The 20,375-nt window shown below is 43.1% G+C and overlaps 1 protein-coding gene across 4 annotated transcripts in view; it reads right to left on the minus strand.

Moving 5' to 3' along the window:
* The window catches only part of MIS18A (MIS18 kinetochore protein A), a 184,654-nt gene that overhangs the window by 132,835 nt on the left and 31,444 nt on the right, over nucleotides 1-20,375 (minus strand). For all 4 annotated transcript variants that reach the window (XM_054542465.2, XM_054542466.2, XM_054542464.2 and 1 more), the window contains exon 4: nucleotides 14,156-14,235. In XM_054542465.2, coding sequence (XP_054398440.1) covers nucleotides 14,156-14,235 — 80 coding nt within the window. The remainder of the gene's footprint in view (nucleotides 1-14,155; nucleotides 14,236-20,375) is intronic.

A 20,375-nucleotide genomic window follows, 5' to 3' on the forward strand; every position in this document is an offset into this window, starting at 1 on the left:
TCAATGGAAAAAGAATATTATTTTCAACAAATTATGCTGGAACAACTGGGTATCATCATGCAAAAGAATGAAGTTGGACTCCTATTTCACACCATATACAAAAATGAACTCAAAATGGATCAAAGACCTACACGTAAGAACCAAAACTCTTACAAGGAAACACAGGGGTAAGTCTTTGTGAGTTTCAATTAGCAATGGTTTCTTAGATATTACATCAAAAGCACAAATAACAAAAGCAAAAATACACATATATGATTGCATCAAAATTAAAATATTTTGTGCTTTAAAGGACTTCATCAAGAGAGTGAAAAGACAACCCACACAAGCTGGGCGCAGTGGCTCATGTCTATAATCCTAGCACTTTGGGAGGCTGAGGTGGGCAGATCACTTGAGGCCAGGAGTTCGAGACCAGCCTGGCCAACACAGTGAAAGCCCGTCTCTAACAAAAAATACAAAAATTAGCCAGGCATGGTGGTGCACACCTGTAGTCCCAGCTACTCGGGAGGCTGAGGCAGAGAATCCCTTGAACCTGGGAAGTAGAGGTTGCAGTAAGCCGAGATCGCACCACTGCACTCCAGCCTAGGCAACACAGCGAGACCCCGTCTCAAAAAAAGAAAAAAGAAAAAAAGATAACCCACAAAATGGGGGAAAGTTATCTGCAAATCACATATCTGATAAAGACTTGTATCTAGGATATAAAGAATTCCCAAAACTCAATAATAAAAAGACAAATAATCTATTACAAATTGGGCAAAGGATCTGAACAAATAAACCATGAAGAGAATACAAATGGTCAATAAACACACATGAAAAGATACCCAACCTCACTAGCCATCAGGGAAATGCCAGTCAAAACCACAATGCGATATCACGTCACACCCACTATGATGGCTAGAGCCTAAAAGACAGATAATAAGTGTTGGCAAGGATGTGGAGAAATTTGAATGCTCATATGCTGCTGGTGGGAATGTAAACTAGTGCAGCTACTTTGAAAAACAGTCTAGCAATGCCTCAAAGTGTTAAACATAAGAGTTAATCCCAGCACTTTGGGAGGCCGAGGCAGGCAGATCATGAGGTCAGGAGATCGAGACCATCCTGACAAACACCGTGAAACCCCGTCTCTACTAAAAATACAAAAAATTAGCCGGGCGTGGTGGCGGGCACCTCTAGTCCCAGTTACTCAGGAGGCTGAGGCAGGAGAATGGCGTGAACTCAGGAGGCGGAGCTTGCAGTGAGCCAAGACTGCACCACTGCACTCCAGCCTGGGCGACAGAGCGAGACTCTGTCTCAAAACAAAACAAAACAAAAAAAAGGAGTTACCATATGACCCAGCAATCTCTCTGCTGGGTACATTCTCAAAGGAAATGAAATCAGCACCTTGTAGAGACATCTGCGTGCCCATAGTCACTGCTGCATTATTCACAGTAACCAAGATATGGAAACAACCTAAGCATCTGTCAACAGATGAATGGATAAAGAAACTGCGGTATGCACATGTATGTATATATCTATCTCTATCTCTACATATCTATACCTATAGCTATATATCTAGATATATCTAGGATCTGAGCAAATATACCATGAAGATCTATATATTCAGATATAGAGATCTATAGATATATCTAGATATATAGATATATGTGCATACCACAATTTCTTTATCATTCATAGATATAAAGATATATCTATAGATATAGCTATATAGATAAATATATGTGCATATCACAATAGATATATATCTATGTGGTATGCATAAATACACATTATATATCTTTATATTACATATATAAATCTTTCTATCTTTATATTACATATATAAAGATATATATATCTTCAGAGTATCCATCATTTTTAAGGCTGAATAATATCCATTGTATACTGAATAACATCCACTGTGTACAGAATAATATCCATTGTGTGTATATATATATATAATTGAATATTATTCAGCCTTTAAAAAATACAAATATTATTCATCTTTGTGACAACATACATGAACTTGGAGGACATCATGCTACGTGAAATTAACCAGACACAGAAAGAAAAATGCTGCATGATCTCACTTATATGAGGAAACTTTTAAAGAGTCAAATGCATAGCAACAAAGAATTAAAACTGTGGTTACCAGGAAGCTGGAAGGAGAGGGAAGAAATGAAGAGCTATAGGTCAAAGGAGACGAAGTTGCAGATAGGCAGGATGAATAAAATCTAGAGACCTAATGTACAACGTGAGGACTATAGTTATAATATTATATTGTATACTGGAAGCTTGCTAAGAGAGTAGATTTTAGGTGCTCTCTACAGGGTATTAGAGTGAGCAGAGATGGAGAATCACTGGGAACCTAAAAATGATCATTTTATCTGGTCCAGCTTTGACATACACAGTGAAATTGTTTCTATTTGAAAACAGGAAAGGCAGTAGTCTAAATTCACTTAACCTTTATATTCTGGGCAAACAAATAATTGTCCAGTTTACAAAAGAGCAACAGGTTTCTTTAAATAGGCCAGTGTTTAATTGCTTTCCTGGATGAATTCCTTGTTTTCTGAATAAAGGCATGAGTCAATGAGTTCAATGAGTTCAGCTCAGTTCAGTGAGCATCACAGCTCTTTGCTATGTAAATGACCTATTTAGAAATGAATTGCATTTCTGAATTTTTCTCAGCAGCAGTTGTTTTTAACCAAGGTCTTGCACATCAATTGTTCTGTAATCTTCAGGGTTGGGATGGGGAGAGAAACAAAAGAAATAACAAATTAATTGTACCGTGTAATCGTAATAATCTACAGTTTGAGGGTTTGCCATTTTGTTGATAGGAAAAAAAATTGCTATGTGCAGTGATACTGTAATCAAAATGACAAGCAATGGAAAAGGAATTTCAGGCATACTCTCCTGTTTTAAGCTGAAGCACAGAGAATAAAGTATGTAGCAGCCATGGCTTTGATTCTGGTCAGAATTACTCAGGTTTCTTCTCTACAATTGCTTAATCTTGGCCATCAAATTTTGTGCCACTTCTTATGCTACCATTGTGGGCATATGGAATCATCCTCCTGGGAGCTGTAATTCGTTTCATCTTATCTTGCAGGCAGGGGACCCTGATTTCATTACCAGGGTTGTAGGCACAAAATAGGAAGGCTAGGGTTCACAATGACCCCCACCCCAACCATGGACTTGTTCTGCTCCCACTCTGCCCCTGGCCATGGCAAATTGATCCAAGGAGGAAGACGCTGGACTCAAACTGAGCCAAAATTAAAGGGGAACACAAAGTAAAGGATATTCTACAAACACCTCACCAATGCTCCTCAAAACTGTCCAGTCATCAAAAACAAGGAAAGTCTGAGAAATTCTGTCTAGAGAAGCCTCGGGAGATATGACTACTAAATGTAATGCAGTGCCCTGGATGAGCTTCTGGGGCAGAAAAATGATATTAAATAAAAACTAAGGAAATCTGAGTAAACTGTGGAATTTAGGTAATAACAATGTGTCAACATCCATTCATTATTTGTGACAAATGTACCATAGCAGTGTTAACAATAGAGGAAATAGTACAGGACTCTTTCTAATATTCTTGCAACTTTTCAGTAAACTGAAACTATTCTAAAATTATAAGTTGGTCAAAAAGAAGGAATCAGAGAGACCAGAGGTGGTTGGAGAAGAGGGTTCTGGCCCCACCCTAGAAAGCAGTCCTGATGCTGAGGATGCTGGAGTGGCCCCAATTCCTGCTCAGCCTTATGGTCTTTCTTTGATCCCATGAGCTCCCTCAATGTGCTTCCCATAGTCCTAATGTCTAACGTGCTGAAGTTACCCAGGAATGAAATCTGTTGCTTGCAACCAAAGGTTCTTACCAGAAGCTCTGCTTCTGAGTCCTTAGGAAAGAGGTAGTGCCAGCTCTTAATTTATAAGGCAATGGTTGGGCCATGATGTGGTGTGGATGTTTGTCCCCTCAAAATCTTCTGTTGAAATGTAATCCCCAAGGTTGGAAGTGGAACCCCTCATGACTGGTTTAGCAGCATCCTTGGTGATGAGTGTGTTCTCACTCAGTTCATGTGAGAGCTCCTTGTTTAAAGGAGTCTGAGACCTCCCCCTTGGCTCTCTGTCTCCCTCTCTCATCATGTGACAAGCAGGATGACTGGAAGCTTCCTGAGGCCTCACCAGAAGCCCAGCAGATACCGGCACCACACTTCCTGTACAGCCTACAGAACCATGAGTCAAGATAAAACCTTTTTTCTTTATAAATTACACAGCCTTGGGTATTCCTTTATAGCGACACAAGAACGGACTAATGCAAATCTTATTATATAATTTTCATACTTTTCCTCAGTAAACGTTTTACCAGAGCTCTTGAGACAGGGGAGCACCTATTTCATTCTTTCGTCTCCTCTCCTCCCAGCATGGGTCTCCACAGAGATGGTGCCCATGCCCATGGCAGACATAGCTAATTGATCACAACCACTCATTCCCTGATCGTGAACGCAGAGGAGTAGATGCTGTTGGTATTGCTCCCAGGTCCCTTTTATCAGCAAGGGCACCCATTTCCTGGCTATGAATGCCGATACTGGATACTCACAGCTGCCCCCACCTCCAGAGAATTGTCTTCAGCGTAATTGGAGGATCTTCACCTGAAGCAGCCAGCAACAAATAACTGACTCATAAAGTCCAGCCCTCTTGCCTCGAAGTGGGTACAAAGCTGAGGTGTGATTTATGCTCTAGAGGCCAGCATGGGATTAAGCTGAAATTCAGCTGCAGCTGAGACCACATCCCTATGTAGCTCCTTCTCCTGCCCTATCTGGCTTCTCTCACTCCCTTTCTCCAAAGAGCCCCTTTCAATAAACCCAGTGCATCTGAATCCTTGCCTGAGGTTCTGCTTCAGGGAACCCAACACAGTGACTCTGGCAGCCACTACCAATACATAAGTGTTGACACATGAGGTGAAACCTATTTGACATCTCTACTAGGAAAAATACGAACAAATGGGAGAAATTGTGCCAGCAAAAAAGGAAACATCAACCAAGAAGCTAGAAGCCTATTTAACCACTGGCCCCTGCAAAGGCCAAGGCGAGTGTACAGCCTGCACGTTCTCTGTGGAGACACTGCGTTCAGGCACGGTTTGAGACCTGCCCACTATCATCCATCATTGGACTGCCTGTCCTCAACCCACCATGGAGAACAAGCTTTTCTATGGGAAGGACATCTGCAGGATAAAATGGGAAAAGAGTAAGGTAAAGAGGGACAGCTCTTACTTCCAGGAGCTGTCCTGTCTGATCTCGGAAGGCATTTCTCCTTCCCTTTGAAGAGTGTCCTGGTGAAGAAGCAGGCTCACTGTCTCAAGAGCCCTCCTGCAAGTGGCATCAGGGAACTCTCACGCAGTTGGGCATTTTTATTACTAAATATAACCTGGCCTTTTTTTCCCTGCTATTGTTTAATGCCAGCTGTGTTTTATTGAAAATAAAAGAAGAGTGGGCCGGGTGCGGTGGCTCACGCCTGTAATCCCAGCACTTTGGGAGTCCGAGGCAGGAGGATCACGAGGTCAGGAGATCGAGACCATCCTGGCTAACATGGTGAAACACCGTCTCTACTAAAAAAAAAAATACAAAAAAATTAGCCAGGTGTGGTGGCTGGCGCCTGTGGTCCCAGCTACTCGGGAGGCTGAGGCAGGAGAATGGCATGAACCTGGGAGGTGGAGCTTGCAGTGAGCAGAGATCGCACCACTGCACTCCAACCTGGGTGACAGAGCAAGATTCCCTTTCAAAAAAAAAAAAAAAAAAAAGAGTGTACTTGGGCAGGAAATGTGTATGTAAGACTGATGAAACAGAAACCCAAAATAACATTGGTCAAAAAAAAAATCAAAATCTATTTATCTACTTCTGTCTTATGTAGAAGTCCAGGCTAGTATGGCAGCTCAATGGCATAGCTCTTGAGAAGGTAGAGATTCCTCCTCATGTTGCTTTGCCATCTCCAGAGCATCACTCTTGTCTGGTGAGTCCAGCGTGGTTCATCATTGCATCTGGACTTCAGCCAGCAGCAAGTGGGAACAGGTAAAGGGGTGGATATGCCCCTTCCTTTTAAGGGCATGACATGGATCACACATCATCTTAAGGCTGTATTTCATTCACCAAAAAGTTAAATACACAGCCACATCTACCTGCAAGGGAGGCTGGCAGATGGTGGGTTTAACTTGGGAGCCATGAGTCCATCTACCAATGGACTGTTCTATTGCTATGAGCGAAAAGAGAATGGATATGGGGGTACAGTTGGCTGGGCAATGAGATATCAGGAATGCAGGCAAGGGTTTGAGAGCAGTGATACCTTCTTAGGGAAACTGGGCTGACTTGAGGGTCTCAGACACCCCAATTCATTGCCTCCAGTGGATTTTATTACTGTTCCCCCAAATTCTACTTTCCTCTCGTGGTGCAACACCCCCCGCCCCCGCCCCACAAAAATCAACTGCTTCAGCCAATGAGATGTGGGCAGAAGTGATGTGTGTTGCTTTCAGAAGAAAGCTATAAAGGCCAGGCCATGATTCATGGTCTCTTTCTTCTCTTTGCCACAAAACCAGCAATGTTCCAGACAGGCTGTTCCATCAGCCTTGGAACTGCAGATGATGTGGGCAGAACCAAGCCTGCCTGAGAGGGTCATGCAGCATGAGAAAGAAACAAACCTTGATGCTGCTGCAAGCCCCTGAGGTTGCCAGGTTGCTGATGTGTTAGCACAGCATAACTCAGCCTGGCCTGCCAGGTACAGTCCCATGTCCGCCTGCCAGTGAATCCACAGTGGAGTCAATGTCCAAAAAGTACAGCCAATTGCCATAGCTTAATAGTACTAATGGCTGCCTTTCACTGAACATTTACAATGGGCTAAGCCTTAATAATTTTAGTAACATTAAAGAAACCATTTAAGCTTCACTTGGAGTTGATAACCAAATTAAAGATAGTTCCTAATGTTTTCATTTCATAATTGATCACTGAAATGCACATGGGTAACTCGTATTTGAAACAACTCTAATGAGTCCTTTTATAAAATAAGAGTCTTTGGGGAAGAAGCCCTGCCTCTAAATATATTTTATGAGTTTAGCATTTTACAAATTGCAAAATTGTAGAATTATATTCCTGATGATTAGAAAAAATGATGATTTTAATTATTTTATTGTTAACTTACTATTAGATGGACAGCTAGGATACTCTGACTGTGAGTAGGGGAGGAACCAACCAGAAGTAGCTAAAAGGCTAAGGATGGTCTTAACAGACCCAATCAGAAGTACAGAGGCAGGGAAGCTCCAGGCTTGGTTCAGTGGCTCTACGGTGTCATTAAGGACCCAGATGCTCTCCATCTTTCTGCCCTGTGATCCCTATGTCAGTAATGCCTCCCCTTATGGTCACAAGGAGGCTGCCACAGCCCCAAGTACCATATCTATATAATGTGACACCATCTGGCAAAAGGAGAGGGGAGAATGGCAGTGTCTCCACACTCATCTCTTCTTCTAAGGCAGAAAAGCCATTTTCTAAAGCCCCATAATAGATTTCACCCAACCCCTGTGTCACTTGAACACTTTGCCCATGCCTAGCCACGAGCAAGATGAAGAAGGCAAATTTCTTGTACTTGTAAGAATCCACATGGCTAAATTAGTTAGGATAGGATAGATTGTGCTGCAGTGACAATAAACCCCCAAATCTCAACGACTTTATACAACTTAGGTTTGTTCCACACATTCATACTACAAGTCCAAGAAGTCTCTCAGGGATCCAGGATACACCAATTTTAATGTGAGGCCTCCCCATTTCCTACAGCAGGGGATGAGACAGCTACAGGGTCATACACCAGCTTTTCTTTACTTCAGTCTGGAAATGATTTATGCTCCTTCTACCCACTTTAATCATAACTTGCTCCATGACCCCACCCTGCTGTAAGTGCTAGATGCTGCACAGGGACAGATGAAATTCTGTGTCTGCCATGCTGGCTTTTCCCCATTATCACCATTCCCTCTCTGTTATCCCTTTGGCCCTTCCTCAATCAACACCCAATACCACGACCTCTATGTCCTTGTTTGTGTGGTCCACGTCACTCCTCCCTTCCTCAGAACTCTGTGGGTCCCAAGCCCTTCTTGCATCTTTGTGACTCTACCACTCTAGTGACTTCTGTAAGTCAAAAGCATTCTTTCCTCTGTCTGTTGCTGCTGTCAAGAAGAGGTAGGGGTGATTTTGGGGAACCATGAATAGAGGAAAAAGGACATCAAAAATTCCTGTTCCAATGTACAATTCGATGTTTGTCAAAGTGTCTAAATAATCATTCCAACCTCACAGTGTGAGGATTTGTTTCTTGGGGGGGGAAAAAATACCTCTTTTAGTTTTACATAAGACATACGGATTCCACCTAACATAACATTGTCTTTAGAATTTCAATTGTGTAAGAAAAAATTTATATATGTGCACTGGGAAAAAATCTTAGCAAAATATTAACAGCATTTACACCTGTGCAATGGGATTATGAGTAACTTATTTTCTTCTTAACATACAAATGTCATCCTTCAATAATGGAGTGGGGGAAGAACTATTTTAAAGAAGTCAAGCTTTTTCATCCCCAAGGTATCACTTCTCTACACTTGCTTTCTGTCCGACCTTGAGAAGTTAATTCCCAGCACAAATACCAAGTATTATTACTATTAGGGGTTAGTTTTCTGGTGGGGAGGCAGGAGCTAGGGACAAGGGGAGGATATTTTACCTGAACTTAAAGTGGAAAGCATTTATGCAATTTTTCATTCCCAGGAGAAATCTTCCAGCTGGACTAAAAATTCCTCGGAACCTAGCTGATACTGATAAGGTTTGACAGAAAATAAAATCCCAATCATTTTCACCCAGAAATGTTGAGTAGAAAACTGAAGTGAGAAAAGAATTTCTATCACCAAAAGCTTTCTTGTGCTGCTCTTTGTTATTTATAAGATTCTCACCATGAAATGTTCCCTACGAAGGGGCCATCGCAACCAGGTATGTGCGAGCCGCCTCAGAAGAAAAATGGATTCTTTGACTGACTGTGAGCCATAGGAGGCTTTTATAATATTCTGGCCATAGAAGAGCCACGAGAAAGAAAACAGAACGGGAAAAGGGCTCAGCGTGAGTTCCATCCTTAGGTTTGGTATTTTCTGTTGCCGCTTTTAAACAAAGAAAGCTCAAACTCTATTTAGCCCTCTGAGGAGGAAAAGTGCTACAGGATTGGCACATTAATTACATGCCAAGGCCATTTTCCTAAGGAGAAAATCTTTGGTGGTTTCAAAGAAAAATACACTGCTGTTGACTGAAAGGGGTTGTTGGGTTATTCCTGATCACCTTTCCTGAACCACAGACATCTTTTTCTTCTGGGTACTATTGAAACAAAAGAAGTTATAAATAAATAAGTAGGCATCCTTAAAGCAGAATTCCATTTGAATTGTTGGGAATTATGTACAAATACGCAGTTCAGGTCTGTGGGGGACATGATGATGTCAATGTCACGGTGCTGCGAACGCTGCATCGCATTGCTACAATGTTGATTCTGGAGACAGCAGAACCAACATCAACCAATTACATGATGTATGGACTGAACCTTTGTGTCCCTTAAATTCATACGTTGAAACCTAATCCCCAACATGGTGGTACTGGAATGTCTTTGGACAGGTGATTAGGTCATGAAGGGGAAGCCCTCATGAATGGGATTAGTGCCCTTATAAGGAGCTAAAGAAAGGAGAGTTGTCCCTTCCACCACAGGAGTACCCAGCAAGAAGATGCCATCTAGGAACCAAGAGCAGCTGCCACCAGATGCCAAATCTATGGGGCCTTGTTCTTGGACTTCCTAGCCTCCAGAACTGTGAGAAATTTAGTTGTTTATAACCTAGTTGGTGGTATTTTCTTATAGCAGCCAAAACAAACTAAGACAGTGACCCTGGGCAAAATCAAGGGATACAGCCAGACTTGGTTTCTTCTCCATCTATAGGATGGTGATAACAATAGCACACAACAATGCTGTAGAATTAAATAAGACTTGGATATACAATATATGTTGCTACACTTACTCATATCTATACGTGAATGCCCTGGTCTTTGTACACAAACATCTGTGTCTGCAATGAACTGCCACAGACACTGACGCCCAAAAGATGTGGTTTTGGTTTTTTTTAAAGTACCTACTCAAGGAAATTCGTCCAGCAATCCCTTCTCAGTGAACTCGTACTGCAGAGCGTATTTGCATCCCTCTCCCTTGGATTCATTTATTTGCAGTTTATTTTTCTAGCAGTCACTACAATTCCCATAATACAGGAAGTCTCATTCACGGCTCACGTCTGGGAGACTTGACAGATGCTGCTTAAATATTTAGAAATTTCTCTTTAAAGAAAGCAGCTGAAACTGAAGCCTGTCAAGCCGTTAAAATGTGGCCCTGTTCCTCAAGTTCACATTTAAATGTTAAGATTATATTTGGCTTTCAGCGTTTCTAGAGAGACCATAGTGATTTTTATATGTATATTTTTTCAAAGTCAACATAGATGGCACTTACCTTTTCATAACTTTCATATACAATGTCATGACTGAAAACTAAACACGTAACTGACTGTTCACTTTCAATTTAAGTAAATCATTTGGTGTGGTTATTACAAAAGTAGAACTTCAAATTCTTCTCCATCCAAAGAAAACACAATTAAAATCCGAGCAACATTCCAGTGGAGTACTGCTTTATTTGAAGAAGCAAAATGTCTAGCTGACAATAAAAAAAAAAAAAAAAATACTCAAGAAAGCGAGAGAGCCAACTGTCAAGGATGTGACACCAAATGGTAACTTAAGTGTCATTCTTATGATTCTGTCTCAGTGAAGATGGTACAGCAGGGTGATGGGCTACATCCTATTTCCCTTTCCTTAGAACGAAGGAACATGGAGTTCCTGAGAATTTAGGAAGACTTGGAGCCAGCTACCTCGGCCTTGTTGCCTGTCTGCTAGACCAGACTGTCTGAAGCAGAGATGTGAGAAATTAAACATCAGAGAAGGAACTAGGGCTTCTCAGGCTGGGTTTCTGACATTCTTTCCTCCCCTGGCAGGTGTAATAAAAGACACGCATGTCAACCCTTAACAGCTCAGAGGCAAAGCAGGTAACATTTCACTATAAAGAGCACAATTATGGAAAACTGCCTTATCGAGCTATTTTCTTGTCCCACAGAAGACTCAGAGAAATTCTTCTGTGTTGCTCTCTTGACAATTTCATACCAGAAAGGATTTTTACAGCAGCAAGAAGCAGCCTGAGAGCGACTGAATTTTCCCATACAAACCTGAATCCACTTCAGGAGGAGGTATGATAAGGCTCCACAGCCTGTCGCTTTCCAAAGATGCCTGGATATGGCCATTTCGGAAGGTGAAAGCCAGTGCCTGTTTCCTCATCATATCTTCTACTGAGTAAAATATATAATCTTAGGTATAAATATGTGTCATTTTTTTCATGGCATTTAATATAATTATTTCATTTTTGTTGGGGAAAAAGGTCATAGCCCATAAGTATATTTTCTTCATCTGAATTAGACTATACTTAAAAAAAAAAAAGTTTTTGAGTGCTGGAGCACAGCAAAAATGTCTCTGCTCCCTGTTTGTAAAATGGTCACTCTGTGATTAAAAGCCTCCTTCTAAATGTGACTTCTTGTCTGTATTCTTGAATGTCGACAGTATTTAGCCAGTGAATCATTAGTCATTTTTTTCCCACAAATATGATTGAGCACCTGCTATGTGGCAGGTCCTGTGCTGGGCTTATCAAAAAGAATGTCATTATCCCTGCCCTCCAGAAGCCCCCAGTGTTGTGGGACTCTGATGGATGGACAGGGGTAGTGAAGACCCAGACATGGTGGGGCCACTTTGAACTGGTAATGTTTTAAAACACTTCTTTCAGTAAAAGTGTAGCCAGACTCCTAACAAATGAGTGAACTATTTATCTACCTCCCCAAAACAGTGTGGTACTGGCAGAACAAAAGAGAGCACCTGGAAACAGACCCACACAGATAGAACAAATTGATTCTTGACAAAGATGAAAAGCAATTCACTGGAAGAAGGATGGCTTTCCAACAAACGGTGTGGACCTATTGGACACCCAGAGGCAAAATAAATAAACTTCAGCATAAACCTCACACCTTATTAAAAAAATTCAAAATAGATTACAAACCTAAATGAAAAACATTAAACTTTTTAGAAGCAAACATAGGAGAAAATCTTTGTAACCTGGGATTAGGCAAAGAGTTCGTAGATATGACACCAAAAAAGATAAAGTTGCTAAATTGGGCTTTATCAAAATCAAAAACTTTTGCTCAGTGAAAAGTTAAGAGAATAAAAAGTCAAGCTACAGACTGGGAGAAAATATTTTTTAAATACCCAACAAAAGAGTTGGATCTAGAATATAAAAAGAACTACCAAAGTGTAGCAGTAAGAAAACAGACAACCCAGTTTTTAAAAAATGGTCAAAACACTACAACAGGTGTGTTACCAAATGGTATATATATGTGACAAGCATATGAAAAAGATGGTTATCATAGTCATTAGGCAGATGCAAATGAAAATGATCATAAGGCACCACTGCACACCTATTAGAATAAATTTTAAAACCTGACAGTAACAAGTGCTGGTGAGGATGCAGAGAAACTGGAACATCTAAACATTTCTTACAAAGTTAAACACAGACTTACCATATGACCCAGCAATCCCACTCATAGGGGTTTACCCAAGAGAAATGTGAGCCTGTGTCCACTCAAAAATTTGTATGCAGATATTCATGACAAGTTTTATTCATGACAAGGCCAAGGGCGGTGGCTCACACCTGTAATCCCAGCACTTTGGGAGGCCAAGGCAGGCAGATCACCTGAGGTCAGAAGTTCGAGACTAGCCTGGCTAACATGATGAAACCCTGTCTCTACTAAAAATACAAGAATTAACCAGTGAGCCGCAATGAAGTGCAGTGAGTCGAGATCGTGCCACCGCACTCCAGCCTGGGCGACACAGCGAGACCCTGACTCAAAAAAATAAAAATAAAAAAGAAGAAGAAGTCATAACAGTATAAAACTGGAAACCATCCAGATGTCCATCATCAGTGGGTTAACAAATTGTAGTACATCCATACAATGGATCACCAGCAGCAATAAAACGGTACAACCTAGTAATTCCTGCAATAACATGGATGATCTCAAAAGCATTCTGCTAAGTGAAGGAAAGTCAGACACAAAAGACTACATACAGTATGATTTCCTTCATATAATATTCTAGAAAAGGAAAAACCATAGCGACAGAAGAAAGCACAGTGGATTGCATGGGGCCAGGGCTGGGGAGGAAATTGACTCCAAAAGGACATAAGGGAATTTTTTTTTTAGGTGATGTAAATATGCTACATTGTAATTGTGAGGTGGTTACGTGAGGGTATATATGTGTCAAACTCATCAAATTGTACATTTCATTTTTTACTAATTTGATCCTTTGTAAAATATGCCACAAAAAGCTGACTTTTACAAAATCAATGGGGGCCAGGCATGGTGGTTCATGCTTGTAATCACAACATTTTGGGAGGCCGAGGTGGGAGGATCACTTGAGTCCGGGAAGTTGAGATCAGCCTGGGCAACATAGTGAAACCTCATCTTTACAAAAAATCAAAAAAGTAGCCAGGTGTGGGGGTGCATGCCTGTAATCCTAGCTACTTGGGAGGCTGAGGTGAGAGGACTGCTTGAGCCTGGGAGGTTGAGGCTGCAGTGAGCTGTGATTGAGCCACTGCACTTGAGTCTGGGCAACAGAGACCCTGTCTCAGAAACCAACCAACCAATGGGAAGTAAAAATCCATACATGAAGCCAAGAGTTTTTTGGAAAAGGCACAATGATGGAAGGATTTTATATAGAAGATATCAAAATGTGGTAACTATAAAGCAACCATATTTTTAAAGTATGCTACCGGTACAGCAATAGACAAATGGATCTGTTGACATAAAATAAAGTCCAAAAATAGAGCAATGTACATATTCAGTAAATAGTTTAGGCAGCAATTTAAATTTGCAGGAAAAAATGGACTGTTCACAATTCAATAAATGGAGTTGAAATCTGGATTTCATTTGGAAAAAGAATTGCTAGTTCCATAATGCACATCGTTCTCAACAATAAAACTTTAATTGATTAATTGATCATTGACTTACTTGTGAAGGCTCGCGCCATTGATTTCACGATCCTATTTAATGTCTGGAAGACCACTTCCTGGATTATGGTAGGCAGGACCCTACAATAAACGAAAAGAATGCTCCTGAACACCAAAACTGATGGTGTCACTTCTGCCTTCTAGCGGGCATCAGTCATCGCACTGGGAAGATAAATACCTGAAGTGTTCCCTTCCACCTACACAGATAAAGCAGACAGAATGGAAACCCTGAAATGTCAACATCCCTGCTAGCTCTTCCGAGATGCCGAAATAGATATGTGCTCGTGTGTGAAGCTGAGCCCTTTAATGTTCCTTAGATGTCCAACAGAGGGACGAAGAGTCAAAATTCTCTGCATCATAAGAGGAATTCAGGAGAAGCACCTTCCAGGAGGGAAGGCTCTAGCAACACCAGAGGAAGCTGCAGCTGGGAAGGAGGCGGCAAGGGAACAGTTCTTGGTGGCAGGGCCAAAGGACTTCCAAGACAAGGAGGCCAATGGCTAATACTCAAGGTTAAGCCATCAGTGTCAAGCAGCGTGAGCCCACCCTCTGTCCTTCCAAACCTTCAGTAAAAACCTAACACCTGACTATGCTGGGTGAGTTGTTTTGGGGTAAGTGGCAGTGTTGTGGGAAAGCTTTTCTTCCTATTCCTGATCTTTGCTTCTATGAGTCAGGACATCCATTCACCTGACACTCAGCCTCCCTCTGCCCCTGGACACCTGTATTAGGCCATTCTTGCATTGCTATAAAGAAATACCTGAGACTGGGTAATTTGTAAAGAAAAGAGGTTTAATTGGCTCATGGTTCTGCAGGCTTTACAGAAAACGTGATGCTGGCATCTGCTCGGCTTCTGGAGTGGCCTCAGGAAGCTCATAATCACGTTAGAAGGCAAAGGGGAAGCAGGCATAGGGCCAGAGCAGGAGCAAGAGATGGAGGGGGAGGTGCTACACCCTTTTAAACAACCAGATCTCACAAACTGACTCACTATGGTGAGGACAGTATCAAGGGGATGGTGCTAAACTATTCATGAGAAATCCGCCCTGTCATCCAATCACCTCCCACCAGGCTCTACCTCCAACACTGGGGATTACATTTCAACCAGAGATTTGGGCGGAGACATGTATACAAACTCTATCACCACCCCTCATTTGCTGGAAAGAGAAGCTGGGCCAGCAGAGCTCAGCTGCTGCTCCTGCTTGTCTTTCAGAACCAGCCAGGTGTAGACCTGGGACTGCACACGCCCTTCAGTACGCTCCTTCTTCCCTGGCCTCTGAGTCTCTGGTTTCTGTTAGGAAACCCACTACTGTGCCTGCCAGGCACATTCTCCTCTCCTTTTGTCTTGGTTTAGGAGTCTGGCAGGGGGGAGAGGGTATGATTTATGGAGCCCCTCAAATCTCAAGAAGAGGTTCCATGTGTAAAGGAAAAGCCCCAAGATTCATCCAAGCACCCAGGAAACCGAGGACGCAGTGTCCTTGTGGGAACTCCCTGAGACACTTTCATTCCAGAACTCAGAGTTGAGAGCATCTTCCTTCTCTTTATCTTATCTGACTCTTGTCCTAAATCCTTCGCTTTGTCACTGGAGTCCTGACAGACCCTTTCCAGCGCCTTCTCTTTCAGTCACTGGCCTTCAGAACCTCAAGAGCAGCAATCCCAGCTCTGCCAAGCCCCCAGCAGTGTCTGCCAGAGCGGGAGCTGGGGCAGACAGGCTGATGATGGAGGGAAATGAGCAGAAACTGCTTTTCTCTGAGACTTCCCTCCAAAATATGTGCTGCTTTGGCTCTGAAGGGCAGAACTTTATTTTATTTTATTGTCAGAAGAAAAAGAGACGAGTTGCTTCTAACCAAAAATATTCAGTCAGTCATAGATGATAACTGGCTCCAACCCAAACACAGATTATGGGAAACACTCCATTTTGAACAAGCATAAAGGCTTTCCCAGCAACTCTCGTCAACACCAATTATTTACCCCTCACTTTGGCGCTCTGCCCTTAACCAAGGCAAGGCTTAGAATCACTGAATCATAGGATCATTGGGCCCACTTGCCTATACCTATCCACCCCATTTCATCCATGAGAAACTGACCCAAAAGATGACATCTCTTATCCGGACCAGGATCCCAAACTCTGGAGTCTCAAGTCTACACTCATCCCGTGGCTCAGGATTTGTTTCACAGCTCCAGGCATCATCTCCCTTGGGGAAAAGGAGTTCCTTGGTGGCAGAGAGCTAGTACTTTGCAAAGAGAAGAAAAGAGTACCAAAATTTGAAGAGCGCCTGCTATGTTCCTGTTGCTGGGCTAGGGACATGGCTAGAGTGGACACCTTTGGGAATGTCTTCCTAACAAGCCTCTCTGTTGGAGGACATTGTTTTGGGCTGAATTGTGGGCCACAAAAAATTCATATGTTAAAGTCCTAACCCCTGGATCTCCTGAGGTAACCATATTCGGATGTAGGGTTATGAAAGAGGTAATTAAGTTAAAATGAGGCCGTTAGGGTAGGCCCTAATCTGACCACAGTCCTTATAAAAAGAGGAGATTAGGACACAGACCCATACATGGAGGAAAAATGTGTAAAGACACAGGGAGAAGGTGGCCATCCACAAGCCGAGGAGAAAGGCCTCAGAAGAAACCAACCCCGCCCACACCTCGATTTGGACTTCCAAGCTACACGACTGTGTCTAAACAAAGCCCAGTTGTTTCAGCCCCTCAGTCTGTGGTATCTTGTTGGGGCAGCCCAGAAGACTCATACAGGCACCCAGTCCCCATCCTACTTAGGCTTCCAGGCTGGGAGCCTGCCCCTCTGGCCAGAGCCAACTGAACCAAACAGACTCTATGTGAAGAGCTGGAACTGAGAGTGGCACAGAGATTGCTGCATGGAAGAGCCTTATTAGTGGAGACTTTGGGGTGAAGATACCCCCTCCTTGCTGCTGAGAGCCCCAGAACGGCTCTGGTCTTCTCTGTCCTCCGTGTCGCTCCCAGGCTACACTTCCCGGTAAAATCCAGAAGAGACCCCAACACCCTTCCAAGAAATTCCCTTTCTTGGTTATGTTTGCAGTGGGTTTTGTTACTTGCAACCCAAAAGACTTTAGCTGTGACATTCATATGTGTCACCTCATACAGTGTAATTTCTCCCCGAGATATTACTGCCCCATCTTACAGACCAAGGAACTGAGATTCAAGGATATTAAGCAGCCGGTCCAAGATCACAAAATGGTGGAACTATAAGGATCTGCACTCAAGCTTCTTCCTCTCTCCACGCTGTCCTGGATGCTACACTTCTTCCTTGTCCCCCTGAGCGCTCAGCTAGGAGTCAGGCATATGGTAGGTGCTCAATAAAAGCTTGTTAAATGGAATAGAGCCCACAGGCATATGTTCCATCTTTAGACTAAAACGTAGATAAATATGCTGCCTGTTCACACAATTGGAGCCACAGGTAAACAAAACCAGTGTCAGGAATTCTTACATCTCGCTACCCTTCTCTATTCAGACCTAATGAGGCCAGAGAGCTTAACCCAGGCTTTCAGTGGAACCCTTTGCTTCACTCAGTAACACCAAGATAGTCTGGTCTCAATGAATTCACAGATTCCCTCTAACTCTTCCCATCTGTTCCATGTTTATTTAACCGCAGACCAAGGCAGCTACTTCCCCAGCGGAACTTCATAGTCTCCAGAAAGAGAGATCTGAACTTCCTCCCCTCCCCCTTTTGTCTTGTAGCAAAAGGACATAAACCACCCTTTGTTAGGAACAGTAAACTTGCCTTTCTTCAAGGCTTAGGACTTTGTAGGAAGCAAGTAGCTAGGGAGAAAAATGAAGAAAGGGCTCCACTGGCAAGGGCTTTCAGGGTATTTTTCTCTTCTTTATAAAAATAAAATTACTTTTCCCCTGTTGCTTTGGAAAGGCCCCAAAATAAACCTAAGAGCACTTGCATAGCTGTCATTAAACTTCCCAGGCTGATGGAGACTCTGAGGCTCACTGGCAGAGAAAGATGGTTGATCTGGCCCTGCCATCTTGTATTTCAACGTGGATGCTTCAAGCTCGGGAGGGGGCCCTGGCCTCTTAGTGCAGCATCACAGAGCAATGAGAGAGCAATGCGTTATTCTCTGACATTTTACAAACTAGAGGAGTGAGTGTAGGGGTGCTTTTCCCCACCATGAAACCCTCCACGTGGAGGAGCCCTCAATAGAGAGATGCAGCCTGTGCCTCTTCGTCTTCCACCCTCTAACACAGGATGACCGGGTGGGGAAAGACAGCACAGGTGCAGTGAGCATGCCGCGTAGGCACTCATCCACACTGCTTGTGTTTCTATTATACATAGCCATAATTAACCATGAAGACTTCTGGGAGGAGCCATGGATTCCAGCCTCAGCAGGGGAAAAAACACACCAAAATTATATTCCAGAATTAGAGCCACTGACATTTACGTGGCAATTTACAAAGTAATTTTTATGGGTCTGTGTTAGTCCATTTTGTGTTGCTATAAAGGAATACTCGAGGCTGAGTAACACATAAAGAAAAGAGACTTGGCACCGGCATCTGCTTCCGGTCAGAACCTCAGGAAGCTTCCACACATAGGGGAAGAGGAGGAAGGACGAGAGGCAGCTCTTTTAAACAACCAGCTCTCCAGTGAACTAATAGAGCTGAAAACTCACTATCATGGGGAGGGCACCGAGTCATTCATGAGGGATCCGCCCCCATGACCCAAACACCTCCCCCAGCCCCCACTTCCAACATCGGGGGTCACATAGCAACATGAGCTTTGCAGGGGACAAACATCCAAACTATATCACGGTGTTTTCATGGAAGCCTCTCAACCACTCTGTGAAGGATGAATTCTTGGCACCCCCATTTCACAGAGGAGAAAACCGAGGCTTAGGACACAGCTGCCTCCTGAGACAAAGGAGCAGCCAGAAACAGAAGTGCTATCTCTTAACCTGGGACTCGACTTTCCTTCCCGCAGCACTGTGCCCAGCCCATGAGCCAGCCAGCAGTGCGGGTGTCACCAGCCCCCAACATCTGAACCTACTTCAACCCTGATTCTTGCCCCTTTTTTTTCCAAATTGGAAATCTTGATATTAGATTTTTCCTAATTATAAAAGACGCACTTGTAAAAGAGATTTTAAATAATACAGAAATTCTATACTAACCAACTCTCCCTGTCCCAGTTAAAAAATAAAACCCTAAAGATAATCAGTTATCTTTATAGATACGTAGATGTAACCAGCAATTTCCATTTTCCCTTTCGAGCAGCTGGGATCCCAGCAAGGTCACCCTCACACTCATGATCAGATTGCCAGGACTCTGAGCCCCCATGCACGTGACTATGGGACCTCACATCCCTCTCCCATCCCCAGGTTGTTTCTCAGTTCCCAAAGGGCTTGAATACGGGCTGTCCCCTAGAGCCCATGGGGCAGCTGCCTCCACTTTCTTCTCCAGCTCTGGCTCCCTAGGCTGTCCAGAGGAACTCTCAGACCTTCCAGAAGGAGCCTTGCTTCTCATAGGTGGATTGGACAGATGTGTGTAAAATCTCATTTCTGTCTACCCATCTAGACGCCCTTGGCCAGGCCACTCTGGCAAAACCCTTGGACAGCACCCATCCCTCCTCTCACCTATTTCCCAGCATGAGAAAGCCCAATAGAATTGTGAGCCCTGGATGTGGCAGAGGGGAAGGAAGGCTTTTAAACAGATTTCTTGAAGGCTGTCTCTTAACAGGTGATATGGTTTGGCTGTGCCCCCACCCAAACCTCATCTTGAATTGTAGTTCCCATAATCCCTGCATGTGGCAGAAGGGATCCAGTGGGAGGCAATTGAATCATGGGGATGGTTACCTCCATGCTATTCTCATAATAGAGTGAGTTCTCACAAGATCTGATGGTTTTATCGTGGGCTTCCCCGTTTGCTTGGCTCTCATTCTTCTCCTTCCTGCCACCATGTGAAGAAGGACATGTTTGCTTCCCCTTCTGCCATGATTCTAAGTTTCCTGAGGCCTCCCCAGCCCTGAAGAACTATGAGTTAATTAAACCTTTTTCCTCTATAATTTACCCAGTCTCGGGCAGTTCTTTATAGCAGCGTGTGAACAGACTAATACAACAGGTAACACAAAAATCTCAGTGATTCTTTCTCTCACCTACATGAAAGCAGCCTTGAGAAAACAGTATTTTGGGAGGATTTTTGTGGCTCTTAAATGTACCAATTCAACACCCAGTCTCTCTCTCTTTCTCTCTTTCCTTTTC

Source organism: Pongo abelii, chromosome 22 (genome assembly GCF_028885655.2).
Source record: "Pongo abelii isolate AG06213 chromosome 22, NHGRI_mPonAbe1-v2.0_pri, whole genome shotgun sequence".
In the NCBI taxonomy this organism is placed as follows: domain Eukaryota; kingdom Metazoa; phylum Chordata; class Mammalia; order Primates; family Hominidae; genus Pongo; species Pongo abelii.